Consider the following 17781-nt stretch of genomic DNA (forward strand, 5'->3'; position numbering starts at 1 on the left):
AATGTCGTGTTCCCATATTAACAGGTTTTACTCCAAATACAGTAGTCTATAACACGGAAAGACCTGACAAACATCCCATTGGCGCCATACATAGCCATACAAAGATGCAAGCAATGCAAGGTCTACATTATTTTACTCTTGGTTGGAAACGATTAGCCTTTGTTATTATTATATAATGACCTAGGACGCATTCAAGCAAAGTAGACCCGTAATATGCTTATCAATCTAAACGCTGCACACTGATAAAGTAAAAATCTTTACAAAGTCGATGTTCTAAAATGCAGCCAAACCACACCAGGTATTTTAAAAAGGTTACCACCAGTACCAATGCACACGTTTGCTATATTAAAACTATTATTACGATTAAATTAAAGATGCAGTGTATAATGATCTGGCCAGAGATGTATTTGTGGTTATTCGGTGAATGAACACTTGAGGTGATGCGTAGTAGAGAGGTCACCATTGAAGAGGTGGGTTTGGCGGGGATACTGGGTAGTCATTTGAATGCAAATCATATGGGGTTGAGGAATCGTCTGACGTCAGGCACACCATGGTATACCTTTGCAAGCAGTACCTTGTCAACACAACTTAATCATGTGCGACTGAAACGCATCTGGGAGTACCTCGCATGATCACCACTCAGGAGAGCTGCATTGGATACAACAGAGAAACAGCATAAGGGTCAAATTAGGAGATTTGAAACCGGCCAGTTTCTGGGGCTATTATGTCCCCTTAAAAAGGTCTTGCATTGCGTTTGTGAATCATGTATGTTGGATACCTGTTGGATAAAGAAGGAAGCATGTACCACCAAGGGCCCGTAAGACGCTCCAGCATCAACCTCCCTCCGCAGAACTTTGTTTCTACGCCACAGTACTCCGACTTTACCGGATACCATCATGTGCCCAACATGGACACGCACGCACAGTCCTCGGGGGCCTGGGGGTCTCATTATGGCGCACCTAGGGAAGACTGGGGCGCGTATGGACTCGGACCTCCGAACAGTATTGCAACGCCTATGAGCAACTCGTCGCCCGGACAGGTTTCTTACTGCTCTCCTGATTACAATCCTATGCACCCTCCAGGATCTGCAGTGTTACAGCCGCCTCCAGAGAATATTAATGTTGCTCAGCTATCCCCCGACAGAGAAAGACGTAACTCCTACCAGTGGATGAATAAAACGGTCCAATCATCATCCACCGGTGAGTACTGCAAAACTCTTGAGAATGTAAAAAATGTACAGTTGAATGGCTTGTCTCAGCTACTATTGAGAAATGCAAAGACATCACAATAATAATGAGTCATTTTGGCTTTCTATGTGAAATGGGGAATTCAGTTACAGTTGACATTGCCTCAGTCATAGAATGACGACCGTGTTATTTATTGTAAAAGCACATACATTATTAATTAACCAGCGAACAGGCAGGAATACTATCTTTGTTTTAGGGCCTACACACCAACTTTCAATAATATATTGTGGATATCAACTGCAAAATCAAATTCGGTATTTCGGTCACCTGAGACTCATCCAAAAAACTGTTAAATCTTAAAATAAAGCTAATAGTGAGACTAGTTTTAAAAGAAAAGGAAAACATATTACATTTTCAAACGTTAAAATAATAAATGTAAAGTTTAATTGATATATAATGTGCTATGTTTGGTGAAATATGTTTCTATAACGTAATGTAATGTATAACTCGTTTCATGTTTAATTTCCAGATGTTTGCGTAAACATTTAATATCTCTTGTAATATTGTTCTTTATTCATGCGATTGAAATATTTGTCAAAATGTAGTTTTATTTCTTTGAAATTTGAAATGAAATGTAAATATGTCTTTTCGCGTTTTCGTTTAATTTTGCCTGCTACCGTTGATCAATCTATTTGCACGAAAAATAGTCGTACCAAAATATGGCCCCATAGATTTTCCTAACCAACAGACAAATCTAATGATATAAGTACTATTTTGAGACGGATACGCCGTCTAACTGATATATCATGCGCTATGTTTGGTCAAACATATCGCCTACCTCGTTTCATTCATTTCCAGATGTTTGCGTACATCTCTAGCCTAATAGGCCTATTTTGCTCTTTATTCGTGTGATTCAATTGTTTCGATCGTATTCACCAAAGAATAGTTTTATTCCTAGAAAAGGCTCAATTTTATAATGCTATGTTTTGTCTTCATAGCGTTAACAATGGATCTGCAGACACTTGATACATTTGTCTGTGCACATCTCACTGCGCGAGGCACATCTCATAAAATATTCCTAACCGTCAAGAAGGCCTAGTACTGTTGTGATAGCGATACAAACATAGCAAGATCAATTAGAAAGTATTCAACTTTGTTTAAAATGCGCTGGTGGTCTATAGGAGCTTATTTTTCCACTAAATAAACAAGAATTGGTAATCTGATGTATGTTATTTGATTCTGACGACTACATGTACATGTTAGATTTTTTTCCCTTATGGAGAAGTGACATGAGAACTGGACTAGGTGTTGGGGAAAGGCGCCAGGCGCACTTGTAATGCTAATATTTCTACTGCCGTTAACTAGATGTGAGGTCTACTTTTCCTGGCCTTCATTGTCTCAGGTTTTGAGGGTTATCTGTCATATTCAGGCGGCGGTCTCTTTCAACACTTCTTTCTGCTTTGATATGCACCAACGTGTCTTCCGCGGTTCCCATTCTTCAGGAGTTATATTGCCGGAAAGGGCGACGAATTTCACAGCAAATAAAGACCTCTGGCCTCAACACAGAGATACTACTTTCAACAACATATAGACATAAATGTTTGCCATACCGTGTAAAAATACATATATTTCTACATTTTTGGTCTGGGTTTATCCAGACTGCAAAGGATAGGCCTACTGTAGCTAGTTCCTCCATCATTTCGGATGAAAATGTTTAAATCGCTTACGTGATTTATATATTAAATCATATACATTAAATACAGTGATTTTATCCAATTAAGTTCAAATAAGGCGTTATTCGTCTTCCATCTAAAACCCAGTTTAACATTTTCGGTTTTTTTAATTGCATTCGTTTTAGGTATAGCACAGCTTGATTTCAAAAATAAATATCACTTTAAAACTGTTCCCGCAATTTCATTTATTTTATTTTTTTTGTGTGTGAGATGAAAGGGTACCGACTTTTGTTTATGGTTTGTAAATCAAACAAGACAGTCCTGATCCAGGCCAGAAAAGTTCTGCGATACTGGCCTTGTAACTCTTTTGTGTGTCGTGTGTTGCCTCTTAACACATCAATGGAGTTTGGGTAATATCTTCGAGACGCTTTGTTCTGCAGTTTGTTCAGAAAGTCACATCAAAGAAAAAGAAGTTCAATTTGCATATCGAACAATGCAAAATAGTCGGAACTTTTAAAATGGTTATTAGCCAAATTGAAATCTAAGGGATATTGCATAAGACAGCTGATGAGACGTTATAATTATTATAAAGAACTGTTTATTTTAATTCTTATTTTTTGGACCAGGAAAGACCCTTGATATGAATAAAGTATTTTTTAGGGAGACCTGTTGCCAAGACAGCACACCCTTCTTTACCAAGTTACAAGAGTTTGAGATGATTTATCGAATATTTTGAACGTTTTAACTGCACAAGTTTAAATTACAGGTTAATGTATAATATCGAAAAGCCTACATATTTAGGCTGCTTTCTTAATAGAGAAATTGTGATTGTGAAAAATTCACAATTCAAAATAAATAGGCATTATGGTTAAATTAGGAATTAGCCTGTTATTAACATTGCTTTCTCTTTCTTGTAAGGAAAAACGAGGACGAAGGAGAAATACAGGGTCGTTTACACTGATCACCAAAGACTGGAGCTGGAAAAAGAGTTTCATTACAATCGATATATCACAATAAGAAGGAAGTCTGAACTGGCGGTGAACCTTGGCCTTTCGGAGCGACAGGTAAGTCACTCCAAATGCAATGGGAATTGTTGTCTATGTGTGCACACTTACTGTATCTCACAACTTGAACCGAAGCATTAATTTTCAGTTTTAAAATAGATGAAGGTTGCAAAAATATATATACAGTATATATAGCCTGTTTCAGAATATTCAAGGCCTAATTAATTTGGTATCCATACATATAATTTCAACACAAACAGCATACAAACAGAACAGCAGGTAAATCATCACGTGTGCCCCACACACATTCACTATAGATTTTTTTATAATACATTAGGAAAGATAATATATTAGGCCAACTCAAATATCCTAATTGAAGTGATAGTGAGGACATTTTGGATATGACACGGTTTTATGGACTTGTGAATATCTGTAGTAACAACTGGCGTGTGGATTATAGACTACAAATTTTAGTTCGGTCAATTTACTAGAACTAGACGTAGCGTTTCTTAACAGCGTTGAAGCCTGTTTCAATCTCAATCGGACCGTCTAGTTTAAAGGCTAAAATGATGCTCAAGACGCGCTGCTGAACTTGTTTGACGGTATTTCTGTTTCATGCATTTGCAGGTGAAGATCTGGTTTCAAAACCGTAGAGCCAAAGAGAGAAAATTAATCAAAAAGAAGATGGGCCAATCTGATGGAAGCGGGGGGTCAGTGCACAGTGACCCAGGATCTGTGAGTCCGCTGCCGGTACCCGGGTCACTGAGTCCGTCGGATATTCACAGCTCTCTGTACCCACCCCCAGGAATGAACACCTTGCCACCAATTGGAAATATACAGCAAGTGACTGTTACTCTGTGAATCAGAACTGGGAACTCTCAACTAAACTGAGCACTCCGACACGCGTAAAGGACGATGAAGCAAGACTTAAACTGATGCTAATGGATTTATAACGTATTCCAAAAGCATATTTCCTTTGAGACACGTGTTGTGGATTACGATAAACACGATCTGAGTTTATTTCAATAGCTACGATATGCTGGAGGCTCTTCAAATATTGTTTTTTTAATAGAATAGTTTTTTAAAAAAATAAAGTAAAAAAAAAAACTGTGTGTCTGGTCCAAAAGCGAAATATTCTAAGGGTTTGTGTTCTTGTCTGGTTTAATTAAGATATAAATATCATTCTCTGTGGCGAGTGTAAAAGTGTTTGTAAATAAATAAATAAATGCAGGTAGGCTACACGCGAGGATATACAAGCGGGAAAAAGAATGGCTTGTCTCTGGAGCGGATTCTGTGACCATCAACTGTTTTAAATGTTGGACGTCTAACCCTTCAATTTCATAGACTCAGAATACTTATTCTATGCTGTGTACAAACTATGTTCAATTGTTACCTTAAACGTCCAAATTATACGGGTAGAACGTTTGATGAAAACGTACGAATTGTAAATAAAATGTTTTGCAATTAAATTACTTCCATGCTTTATGAGCTATTCATTTAACTTGCACTAAAGAAACTACTAATCGAGAACAACCTGAAAGGTATGAAGGCAATCTTATAGGGGATATAGAACAGAATTAGGGAAAAACTTGATTCGCATATTAACATTTTTTTCCAACGTCAATTTGAATACAGACAGATAGTAGCCTACATTATGGACTAAGACTGAGGTGAGAATGAGAATGTTATATCTGCGTTCTGAGTAGTTTTGAGATATTGAGCTTCAAAGATTCCAAAGTGAATGGGATCCAACCAGATACGACCTTTTAAATGTAGCATTTGTTTCAGCATTTTAAACAGCATTTTTGAATAAAACTTCACACGTGTATTTAGTGCCCTATAAACAACATATTCATGACACGAACTCATTTTTGTCAGAACCTTATAATTCTCAGCTCACGCTATGTCGACCATGTCAAAGCTGACCATGTTCGCTGATTTTTCGGTGAAACTAACTGCTTTTGCAAATAAATAAACATAAAAATAGTCATTTATTGTGAAGATGGACTATGTTTTTGCCTGTATAATTATGTCAATCATTGTCTCACAATTTAACAAGCTATCTGTGATAGTGAAATTGAATTCAGGCCTTGTTTAAGCAAATGCATATTCCAACGGTAAAATGGTCTGTTAAGAATGACAAAACTTTAATTTGGTTTTGTCCAGCAAAATATTGAATTCCTTACTGAAAGCCTTAACATGATTCTAAGCAGTGTTTTTGCTGTATGTAATCATGATGAACATTGTTTATTAAGTATTTGGAGCATGTTATCATTGGCCATATGCCCTTCTTCAAGAGTATTTTTCCCTTCCTTGCGCATGCATTCTTCCCAAACATGTTTTAGCAAAGTTTCTGTTTTTTAGACTTAATGTTAATTTTACACTTTACACATATGTGTTACACAAAAATGAAAATTTGAACAGCATGCATCTGAAGCAATGTGAAATTGGCCTATACTACATGTTGAACATTTTATGGTAGAAGGAAAGCTACTAGAACTGCTACAATATGATGGCTCTAATAAAATGTGCTTGCTTCTTTTAACTGAACACAGAAATATGTTGGTTTTCATTCCACCAAAGCTTGATCGCTAGAATCTGATTTGATTCTTTTGAGCAGAAACTCGTCCCCGCGGTGTGTATGCAGGTTTCCATTCCGACCAATTAATGCTGCCTTAATTGATTCCAATTAACAGCATTAAAGCACAGACTATATGAAACAATTGTTATTTACACAACACAAATAACACATCCAACTGTATATACATCGTGTGCAAACCTAATTCACCACACACTTGAAATAATTATATAATCAATTTATATCACTCCGTTTCATTCAAATATAACGTTCTGTTATTCTGCTTAACCCCACATTCTCCAAGCTCACGCGCCACTATGGTCTACAGCAGGGGTGCCCAGTCTTAGCATGGGCAGGTTTCTTGCTTTAGCCCACACTAAGAGTCCGATTAAACTAATTAAGTAATCGTGTGCTTCAGGTAAGAACTTCAAAGGAACCAAGGGTCTTTTTGTTTGGATACAACAAAAGCATGCGCCAACACCGGGACTTATCGGATGACTGGACTCCCCTGCACTTAGAATATAGTTCTTAGTCAGGTCTGGCAGTGTTGCTCAAGAATGCCGGCGAATGGGTGGATATTTTCTTACACTTTATGTCTACTGGCAGTAGCCTTGACTTGTGTTAGGCTACTAGTTTAAAAAATCAACGACACTGTTGCCTGTCCCCACACAACTGTAAGAAAGCTATTGGTTAATAACAGGGTGCAAAACGGTCAGGGCATTCGCTAAATAATTAAGTGAGCGTTATTCATAACAAGTTACCTGTAAATTATTCGGGCAATGGGTCTTTGACAAGTAAGGTCATGTCCCGCTTGCACAAGCGCGTGCCGAGTGTTGCCGAATGACGTAAACATGTGACGTCATGAGCGTCCTGCTGCCCAACATGGCGGACTTCGACACCATCTATGAGCTGGACGAGGAAGAAGAGCGTGTTGTGAGCGAGGAACACCTGGCTAGATATTGCCCTGAGCCCGTGATTATGCGGGGGGCTGGGCACATCACCGTGTAAGCAACTACGAGCCACAGCATTTTCACCTAGTCGAAATCATCCCATTATTTGTAGCTTGCAGTACAGCGTCTTAATTTTTGTCAGTGCTGTGGGGGGTAGGCCGGGCCAACAGCCAGGCTGTTTCCTGCTTTGTGACAGCGGTGGCTGACGAACCAGGCAGCTCACGACATAGCATGCTCGAAAACAATATTAAAGCAGGGACAATGTGATGTATCGCGAGTTGGCTACACTAAAATGCTTCCACTTGTAGCAGTACCCTAGTTAGCTAGCCTTTCATCGGGCTAACTCGAGTAAAGTTGCTAACCACTTTAGCAAGCTAATGTTCGCTAGCTCCTGCTACGTTAGCTAAACTCGTTCACTTTTGTTTTGGTAGATAACGGCAACTCCCCTTTAAGCGCAAAGTTCTGCATATTGTTTACAGTTAGTCCGTATAATTATGACAATGACGTTAGCTAGCTGTAGATAACGGTAGCTTGGTGTCAGTATGTATCTTTATAAAATAACTAATTTAACGGTGACGTTTCAATTAATCTGGACTAGCTGTGGTTACTGAAGTTATCTAGTTGGTAGATAACGTCAAGCATTTGCTGGCTCGCTAGTTATTTCACTGATATGGCTACCAAATACGTGTTAGAATAGTGTGAACAGGGTATGTGAATAGGGTAAGATAGCTCGCTTTTGGATAGCGTTAATGCTGGGCTGTAATTGCCATATTCCTTTTCATAAAAACAATTTATTAGAAGTTCAAAACCAGAATTGTTTATCTATTCCACATTAGAATGATTGCTGCTCCCTGTAATGTGTGTGTAATATTTGCTATGGGCTGTTTTATATGGCTTCAGTGTTAATCCATAGTTGTTAAACCAACAAAATACACGGAAATACAAGGATATACATTCCATCAAAACAGCCTCTTGGCTTTCATAGAATGTAATGATTCGGAGAGGAATAATTAATTGGGATAAAACTATTGTACTTTTACCGATAATGTACTTGATGTACAGTAAGGGTGTGTGCGGTTGGCTGTGATTAGCAGTGGTCCATCAGTCATAATTGCTGATTATGGAATTCAGGGATTTTATTGTAAATTAGAGCCTCTTTAGCCACAGTGGGAAATTAACACCAGCCACAAGCTAAATGCTGGTCAGTTTTATATGTGGCTGGTAACTTTGTCTGCAACTATGTTCTGTTTTATTCTGCATTTCTAGTCGTCTGCTAAAACAGTGAAATTGTCAGATTTTGGGGGGCACCAGCCCCCGTGGCCAGTGATCTGTAGCACCACTCAGTTTTGATTTGTAATAACCCTCAACATTAAAAAAAAAAAATGCGTGCATATGCCTTATATGTGTAATGCGTTTATGCATGCGTTTTGCAGATATCAGTATTCCAAGAAAAATGTGCATTGCGTGTAGTCATTAAAAGTATGCATCAGGGAGAAAGGGACACTAATACAAATGTTAACCTAGTGTTTATTTTATTTCTTGTTTATTTTATTTATTTATTTTCCAAATTTATGCATTTTGCAGATGTTTTAAGAAATGGAAAAAGAACATTTTATGGAAAGTATTTGTTAACTTAATGTTGAATGTTGGGTCTGCGGAAATTTTTCATATCTTTTCTCTTTTCTTCAATTTCAAAGGTTTGGCCTGAGCAACAAATTTGACACAGAATTCCCTTCAGTTCTCACAGGAAAGGTAATCTCATCTCAATTCAATGTGTCTCCCTTCTTGTGGGAGAGTTACTGCTGATTGTGATATGAAAAGGCCAGCTAAATCCTGCTAGCAAAGGAGCTAAACACCACCGTTACACTGTCCCACGTGACCCGAGACGAATCAAGCATTGCATAATTGCCTCTTTCCTGTCCGCTGAGTGGTTTGATGCGTTAACTATGCATTTCAAGGGGGGGGGGGGGGGGGAGTGTTACAGTGCGTCCGAAAGGGAAGCTGAATGTGCCAGAGTGGGAGCTCTGTCAATGAGTAAGCCGTCTATGGTTCTGCTTGGCCCGGGACCCCAATGTTGGCAGGACACAGCTCCAGGTGACACTAATGACCCCGAAAGGGCCGCGCTGTGCACAAGAAAGGGGCGCTTCCTAGGTCGGGACGCTGGAACACAAAAAGGCCGGGTTGGTGGGGGGGGGGGGAAGGGCAGACTGGGGGAAGTGTGGGGCAATAAAATGTACCTCCAGTATTGTGACCCTGGGTGACATGTGATTGATGAGGTCATGATTATGATGATTGAGGGGCGCAGATCGGGCCTGCTGGGCTTTATACTGAAGTCTTTCACCGTTTCCAAAGAGACCTTTGCATCCTGTCATAAAAGATTACGACCCCGGTTTTATGGCGTACATGCCCAGTGTGGAATGAGCCGGCCATTCATGTTGTTTGGACGCTGCAGCCACGGGCAGTGAGCTTATCTCTCTCCCTTTTTTTTGGGGTTTTTTTTTTTTGTTCCTCCTTTGGCCTGGAGAGACAAAAGCTTGGTTAGCAAGTTACAAGCATACATTTAGAGATCGCCATCTGATCTCTGAGAAACATCTGCAAACATCTACCTTTTAAAGGAGAAGAGAGAGAGAGCCCAACCTTTGATCTGCTGGACCTGGCAGCTCTTGAGGGAAGAATGTGGAGATTTTTTTTTCTCTTGTCTGTGCCATTTTAGGAATCCGGTGTTTAGACTCAAAAGTGCACTGACAGGCAAGGAGATGCTATTTGGCTGTTGTTGGACTTTTTCCATCACTGAATTGAGTGATCCATGTCAAGCCCAGGTGTAAAGTCTTGTTGGAAATGAAATGGCAGCATAATTGGACTGCCCTGAGTGTAATCTGAGCGGTAACCTCTCCCCTCGTTTTTCGGCGTGGCCCAGGTTGCGCCGGAGGAGTTCAAGACGACGGTGGGCCGGGTGAACGCGTGCTTGAAGAAGAACCTTCCGGTAAACGTGAAGTGGCTCCTGTGCGGCTGCCTGTGCTGCTGCTGTACGGTGGGCTGCAGCCTGTGGCCCGTCATCTGCCTCAACAAGAGGGTGAGCCCGGCCCCGTCGCCCTGCTGCCCCCCTGTAACCACTACCGCACCCAGCACCGTCGCCCTGCTGCCCCCCTGTAACCACTACTGCCCCCAGCCCCATCGCCCTGCTGCCCCCCTGTAACCACTACTGCCCCCAGCCCCGTCGCCCTGCTGCCCCCCTGTAACCACTACTGCACCCAGCCCCATCGCCCTGCTGCCCCCCTGTAACCACTACTGCCCCCAGCCCCATCGCCCTGCTGCCCCCCTGTAACCACTACTGCCCCCAGCCCCATCGCCCTGCTGCCCCCCTGTAACCACTACTGCCCCCAGCCCCATCGCCCTGCTGCCCCCCTGTAACCACTACTGCCCCCAGCCCCATCGCCCTGCTGCCCCCCTGTAACCACTACTGAGTGTCACAAGGGCATTAGTGTACTCATCTACCTCTGAGCTCTGTCCCCATCGCCCTGCTGCCCCTCTGTAACCACTACTGAGCATTGCAGGGGCATTAGTGGACTCATTTACATTCATATCGCTGTGTATCTCATAGCTGCTGGGTAACTGCACAAACACAGAACCCTCCTCAAGTCAGGAACATAGACTGCAGTAAAAAGAGCTCTTCCGGGTTTTACTCAGCGCAGTTGTCCAACTAACTCTGTGATCTTGCTTCGCCGGTCTCCCTCCTGCCCCAGTTTAGCCACAACTCGGCATCACAGTTTGAGTATGTAAGGGATTGGTCAGGTATTCTTAACAGTTGTGACTTACCTGCCCAGGGGCCTGTATCACAAAGCAGGATTAGGGAGTTAGTTGGATAACTGCGCAGAGTGAATCCCGAACGCTCCCGAAAGTACTTGTAAAGTCAGGAACATAAAGTAAAAAGGAGTTCTGGGTTTTACTCAGTGCTGTTATCCAACTAACTCCTCAGTCCTGCTTCATGATACAAGTCCCAGGTTATTATTTAAATTATGTTTTACATTTATACTGCTGTATTTTCACCAAAAGCAGTGTAGGTTATGTACTTTCGTCAAAGGTATACTGGCAGAGAGTCGAACCTGCAGCCTCTGTGTTGCAAGCACAGTTCCCTGGCCTTTATACTGCGTCTGCACCATACCGTATTGTGTGTGATTATGGTATGTAATTACCACCACAGCCTGCTGGTAATCTCCCTGGCAGGCAGTACGGATTCTTACTGCCAAGGCTACTGGTCTTAGTTTTATTGGTGACAAAAAAGAAATAACAAGCTGGTTAAAACGGGACCGGAGTCTATAAACGCCTCTTCAGGCCTAATGTATTGGAGGTTTGTTTTTAAGGGCTTTTTTTTTATTTTTTTTACTGTGTTTTAAAGTGTCGGCCATTTTAATTCCTGTCTGTTTTCTTTATTGCAGACAAGAAGATCAATTCAGAAGCTGTTAGAGTGGGAAAATAACAGGTTGTATCATAAGGTAAGTGCGCGGCTGACCTGAGTGAGTGCGCGTTTGAATGACGCACAAGTTTGTGTTTGTTGGTCGGGAAGCAATTTCTTTTCTAATGCAAATGATGAAATTTCATATTTCCATCCCTCCTTAGTAATGATAACTGCAAAATAACTGCAAAAAATCAATTTAAAACAGTAGTTTGCCCTCCAGCTCTTTCTGGCTGATCTGCTGATAAGGTTGAGAGACTATGCAGACCAGGAAAGGGTCAGTGGATAAAAAGCCACGTTCATTTCGTTGTGTCTAAAGCAGTGATTCACAACTGTTGTAGCAGGCACTAGGCCTACAGGAAACTCTTCAGGGCTTATGGCCAATAAACAGCCTCACCCAATCTTAGTCCGACCTCCCTGAACAGATAACGCGTGTTTCCAGAACAGCACACCTTCTGGGGATATATTCTTTTATAGCACCAAAGTCTGTTCTCTGCACAAAGCTTGTGTAATTTAGTCCAGAGGTTTCTTAAATTCGCAGAGCTTGAAGCTTAAAAGTCCCGTTACGTATTCTGGAAGGCGTCAATCCAACGAATCCGGGCGAAGTCATTTATTTGATCTCTCCATGCCAATGTCAACGGCCTTTATTCGGCTGGATTTACGAGCTCTTGGCAGATCCAACCGAACACTTCACCTTGTCTTACAGAGCCTGTAAAGTCTGGGTGATTAGCTGTTAACCGTGTCCTTCTCCCCCAGCTGGGTCTGCACTGGAAGCTCAGCAAGAGGAAATGTGAAAGCAGCAACATGATGGAATATGTGAGTTTACATTGCACTGCGTGTCAGTGGCTGTCCTTCCTTTATCTTTTTTTAGTATTTAAAGGTACATTAAGGTCATTTCGGACTTATAACAGTCGAGAGAGGAATAGCAGCAACAGACGCCTTCAAACCACAACACTGTTTATCCCGCCCCTTCTCTGTAAGCGCGCTGACATTTAAACGCCATTGGCTGTGGCAATTAGAACCAATTTTCAACCAATGAGCTTGAATTATTGTACAGTTATACGATGTTTTGGTATGGAGTGCGGGGCTGTCAACTGTATATTTTGAAACCCAAATTTAAGGACTGTAAACACAGGCAGAGGGTGAGTCAACATGTCAGTGAGTCTTTTTCAATGAATGATGGGAAGGGATTTACAATGGTCTTGTAACAATGTTTTAACACAAAAATCTTACCTATTGTACCTTTAAAACTTGCAGTTGGTAAAATGTTTGAAGGAAAGATATCGGGGATTACAGTCATGCTTTTCATGACATTGCAATCTCTGAGAGAGCTTTAATTGTGGTTGTTGATCGTGCAGATCGACAGTAGCCATACGTCGGCATTTGCACACATTCAGTTATATTAGTAAACACTCTTTTTTTTATTTGATTTGAAGTCACTGCAGAGAAACGACAAACCAGCTGTTAACTGTCCAATCCCCCCTGCATTAGCTACTCCTAGTCTGAAACAGAGGGATCAGCATCACTCAAGAAAAGCTAACGCACTCTCTCTCTCTCTCTCTCTCTCTCTCTCTCTCTCTTTCTCTCTCGCTCTCCTTCCCATCCTTAGGTTATTCTTATAGAATTCTTGCCCAAATATCCTATATTCCGACCAGACTGAGGAGGCCAGGCACTGTCCTGCTGTGTGACCTTTCATTCCTACCCTTAGTGCCTTGTAGATATGTTGGATTGACGGTCTACACTGCTGTGTCGTGATAACCCCCCCCCCCCAATCAACCCCACCCCTATTACCTTGTACAGTAGAATTGCTACACTGTCACTTTGCTTTAGAGCACATTTTGCACATTTCCTGATATGGTAGTAGACGCTCCTTTTTATTTTAGTTTTTGTTCGTTTTTAACAAGCAAGGTAATTCGTCGCTGGGTGCTGACAGGTGCTGAGATGTAAAGAAAAAAAAAAAAAAAAAAAATTAATAACAATACCACAAAGTGTATATCCCATCTAGCTACATGTGTACGTTCATCCCCTGAGCTCAGTGAGCATCCAGGCCAACATCACACGCCTCACGTTGGCGCCACAGCCGCGCAGGCCTGCGGATAGAAAGCAGCGCCTGCAGGTGGTTTGCACAGTTGCCTTACGAGAAACCGCCGCACCGAGACCTTCAGCCGCTGACGTTTTTTTTGGTTTTTTTTGCCGGTTCGTGGAAAGGAACAGAGAAGTTTTTTGCAAGCTCCGCCTGGCTCCTCGCCAGGTTGTTTCCTTTCGTCTTACCCATTTTTTTTAATTTTTTTTTTCTTTCTCACCAAACTGCAAAGTCGACGTAATCACGGAGGAGGCTGGGTTATTCTCACGTGTGCTTATGGCAGCACCGTACGTCTACTGCACTTTGGCAATGACCTTCTGTACAGGGAATCTGCGAAACTATCCTGTAAATATCACCAAGACAAGATGTACAGCGTGGTATGCCATTGTTTACATAATGTAATATAGCTCAATTTGTTTTTTTTGCCAAGATATTATTATTATTATTGTACTATAGATTTGTTAATGAGCGATGTTTGAGTAACTTTCCAGTTTGTACGGACCTGTTTACCTAGTAAGCCATATGATTGCGATGTTCATTAATGCCAGTGTGAGGACTGAAATTGCACTTGAGCACATGGAAATTCAGAACTTAAGTGTGTAGTATTATCGAGGTCTGGGTTCAGTGTGCTTTACAATGACACTAGTGGTATATGTTACATGTAGTTTTGCCAACTAAGGAAGACATGTCGCTTAAGACAATTTTTTTTTCCATGTAAAGTCATTCATTTAAAAACTGAAAATGCATCATACGTGATGACCTTTTGAAAGCAAAATATTTACTGCACTTCTTTATTTTGGTTCAACTTTTCTGTGTAGCTTAGTTCTCATTTCTGTATTTTCAATGCTGTATTCTTTCTCACGGTAGCTGTTTCATCCGAGTATAGAATGTTACAAGCTAAAGTGTAACTTCACTGAAAATCTGAAATTTAAAAATGGGTACTTTACAGTTTAGTGAGTGTGTGAGCTGCAAAGTGAATAACCAGTTTCACTAGATTTCCTCTTACAACGCCATCTGGTATGGACACTGGTAACAATGTACATTTCTCCATTATAAAATGTCAAATTGACAGTTCAGTATTTTTGGGATGTTTTGCGAGTTTCTCATACGTTTTCTATTGTAGTCATTCCATGATGGGGGGGGGGGGGGAATAGATAAATGACATGTTAAATGACATGTTATTTTAAACTTTTACAGAGGCGGTAAGCGTTTTATGGTGGATGATAAATTAAAGAAGTAGATTGAAACAGTTCTCTGTTGCAATAAGGATGACCTTTAAGTACATTTAATACTGTTCAATATTAATATACTTTAATGTATTTAGGAAACCTCACTCAAGCCAAATGTGCAAGGTTTGTGGTTAGTGAGAGATCAGCGTTGGTTGTTCTGTAGTACTGTGACTTGTAAAAACAAGCGACTTACTTGCAGGTAAAGTAGCGTCAGAGCTGTGTACTTCAGCTACTGGGCCCCCTGCTCAGAGTATACGAAGGAAAAGGGATAACTCGAGAATTATTGCAATTCTAAATTTCAGAAATAAATTTTATATTTTTATGCTGCACGCTTTTTAGCGAGATGAGACTACATCAATTCAAGACCAGTTTAACATTTCAAAAAATTGTGGACTTGTGGACTTTCGTGGATCCACAACAGTGCTCAGTGTTCATTGAGTTGAGTAGGTTTGTTTTTAATACCGATGCTCGCAGTAGTAAAGGTATCCATTGCAACATAAAATGTTAGATTTTTTGTGAAGTTACTCTTTAAGGTCATACATATCACTTGTTATGTTCAGTGTTAGACATGTTTTTATTTGGTTAAACTGGCGGCATTAAGACCGATCTCTGAGTATCTGAGGAGAGGAGCTGTCCTAAAGAAAGTGAACAGAAGAGTGGAATTCCTGTCTTAATTTGAAGGAGAGTCAAGTTAGTTTCAGTGTCTGTCCTGTTCTCAAGTACTTGTAAATGTTTATCATTACTCAATTCTCCAGGAAAGAGGAAATAAACCATTTACTTTGAATGTTTTCCCACATTAGTTACGATCAGTACGTTGTTCTGATTTTGTTACATTTTTCCTGTTGAAACTGAGGAGAAATTCAGTCGCAAGTACCGTTCATGGTACAGACACCAAAAGTTTACCTGCTAAAGTTACGTTAAGTACAATAAAGAAAAATGTCAATCCAGAAATTAGAAATTTGTCATGATCAGACAAATACAATATTGGCTTTGATTACCTATCGTGTATCTCTCTGTCTGGATATTCCTCTATGTCCTGTTACTTTGAAATATTGTGGTTTATAATTCCTTTGTCATGAAAAGAAAACCACACGCACACAGAGTAAGGCGAGAGATCTTGCAAACGTAACTATTTTAATACAATCTTTAATGCAAACAAATGAAAGATGTTGATGTCCAAACAGTGCTCGTACAATATTGACCGCAAGGTTTCGATGTATTTTCTGTTTCGGTAGGTCCAAATCAAATTCCTTTTACAGGGTTGTCAAAATGATTTTAGGTAGAAAAATGGCAATAACAAATATTTGCTGACAATATCTGAATATCTATAATGCGTTCTGTAGCATTTTTTATAATGGCATGGCGAGCCAATCACTAATAGCAGCAAAACATCTATTTAGCTTCGTATTATGTATTTTTTTTTTGTTATTTTTTGTTATTGACAACACAAAGTATCTTTATGATGGTGCGCTGCAATCACATGTTCACTGTTTTCACCACATTGCAGCTTGAATTGTAATTCAGTACTGTTGGTTAAAAATACCTGAACTGGAGTATGTACAATTCAGTTGCGACCATCCTGCTGGTATCTATTGTACTTCATGTTGTCTGGTTCAAGCTGAGTAGAGCAAATGATTCACCATTTTCTATTCAATGTCATTTCGACCACAGCAGACCCGTGGTGTGGGCAAAGTGTAACAGAACAGGGTACTTGGGGGAATGTGTCAAAACCACCTGTCACCTCTGTGCCTGTGAGATGGAAGCCACAATTCTCATTGGAAAAAAAAAAAAAAAAATCTTAATAAAATCTAAGGGAGTTGCATACCTACTTGCCGTGATGTGCTTATTAATTGTCTGTAGTTCATTGAAGATGGACATGGCTATAATGGTAATCATTTCATTGATATTTAGCTTTGTGAGATTTTTTTTTTGCATTCAAATTGCCGGCATGTGAATCCCAGTGAACCACATCAACGACGTGTCACTCACTCTCTTGAAGAAGCCAGTTGGAACATCCAGCAGGTACTCTGAGAGCTAACGCGGGTTTCGAGACGAGCCAATTCACATGAAAACAATTCTGGAATAGAAGCTCAGGAAGTGGTTGTGGTTAAGATATTTCTGGGGGAGACTTTAGAAATGAAACTTGGCATCTTGAGTCAACTAACACTGAGCTGAGCCCTTACCATGGGCTTACTACCCCTACCAATGCTACATTAGCACTGTCTCTTACCAGTTTGCTGCTTAAAACACTATTCTCAATACATTACATTACCTTATTGGCAGACGCTCTTATCCAGAGCGACGTACAGTTGATTAGACTAAGCGGGAGACAATCCTCCCCTGGAGCAATGCAGGGTTAAGGGGCCTTGCTCAAGGGCCCAACGGCTGTGCAGATTTTATTGTGGCTACACCGGGATTAGAACCACCAACCTTGCGTGTCCCAGTCAATTACCTTCACCACTACGCTACAGGCCACCCACCTATATCCCTCTGACAGCTACTATTGTATTTAACTCAAGAATTTATGTATTTGCTACTATTGATTGTGACTGATAACTTTGCATCAGATGTCCCCTTGCCATTGATATACATTTAGGTTAATCTGAATATGAACATTGCTAAAT

The 17781-nt window shown here is 40.6% G+C and overlaps 2 protein-coding genes across 2 annotated transcripts; both read left to right on the forward strand.

The window, feature by feature from the left end:
- The first annotated feature begins 763 nt into the window (after positions 1-763).
- On the forward strand, positions 764-4725 carry cdx4 (caudal type homeobox 4). Its single transcript, XM_061233481.1, has 3 exons — positions 764-1199; positions 3779-3924; positions 4492-4725. Exons 1-3 carry the CDS (start codon positions 764-766, stop codon positions 4723-4725), a joined length of 816 nt encoding a protein of 271 aa, XP_061089465.1.
- Positions 4726-7253: 2528 nt separating this feature from the next.
- On the forward strand, positions 7254-16985 carry chic1 (cysteine-rich hydrophobic domain 1). Its single transcript, XM_061236871.1, has 6 exons — positions 7254-7446; positions 9090-9144; positions 10310-10465; positions 11829-11885; positions 12602-12661; positions 13455-16985. Exons 1-6 carry the CDS (start codon positions 7304-7306, stop codon positions 13503-13505), a joined length of 522 nt encoding a protein of 173 aa, XP_061092855.1. The 5' UTR covers positions 7254-7303; the 3' UTR covers positions 13506-16985.
- The last annotated feature ends 796 nt before the right edge of the window (positions 16986-17781 follow it).

The sequence above is a fragment of the Conger conger genome, chromosome 3 (genome assembly GCF_963514075.1).
Source record: "Conger conger chromosome 3, fConCon1.1, whole genome shotgun sequence".
In the NCBI taxonomy this organism is placed as follows: domain Eukaryota; kingdom Metazoa; phylum Chordata; class Actinopteri; order Anguilliformes; family Congridae; genus Conger; species Conger conger.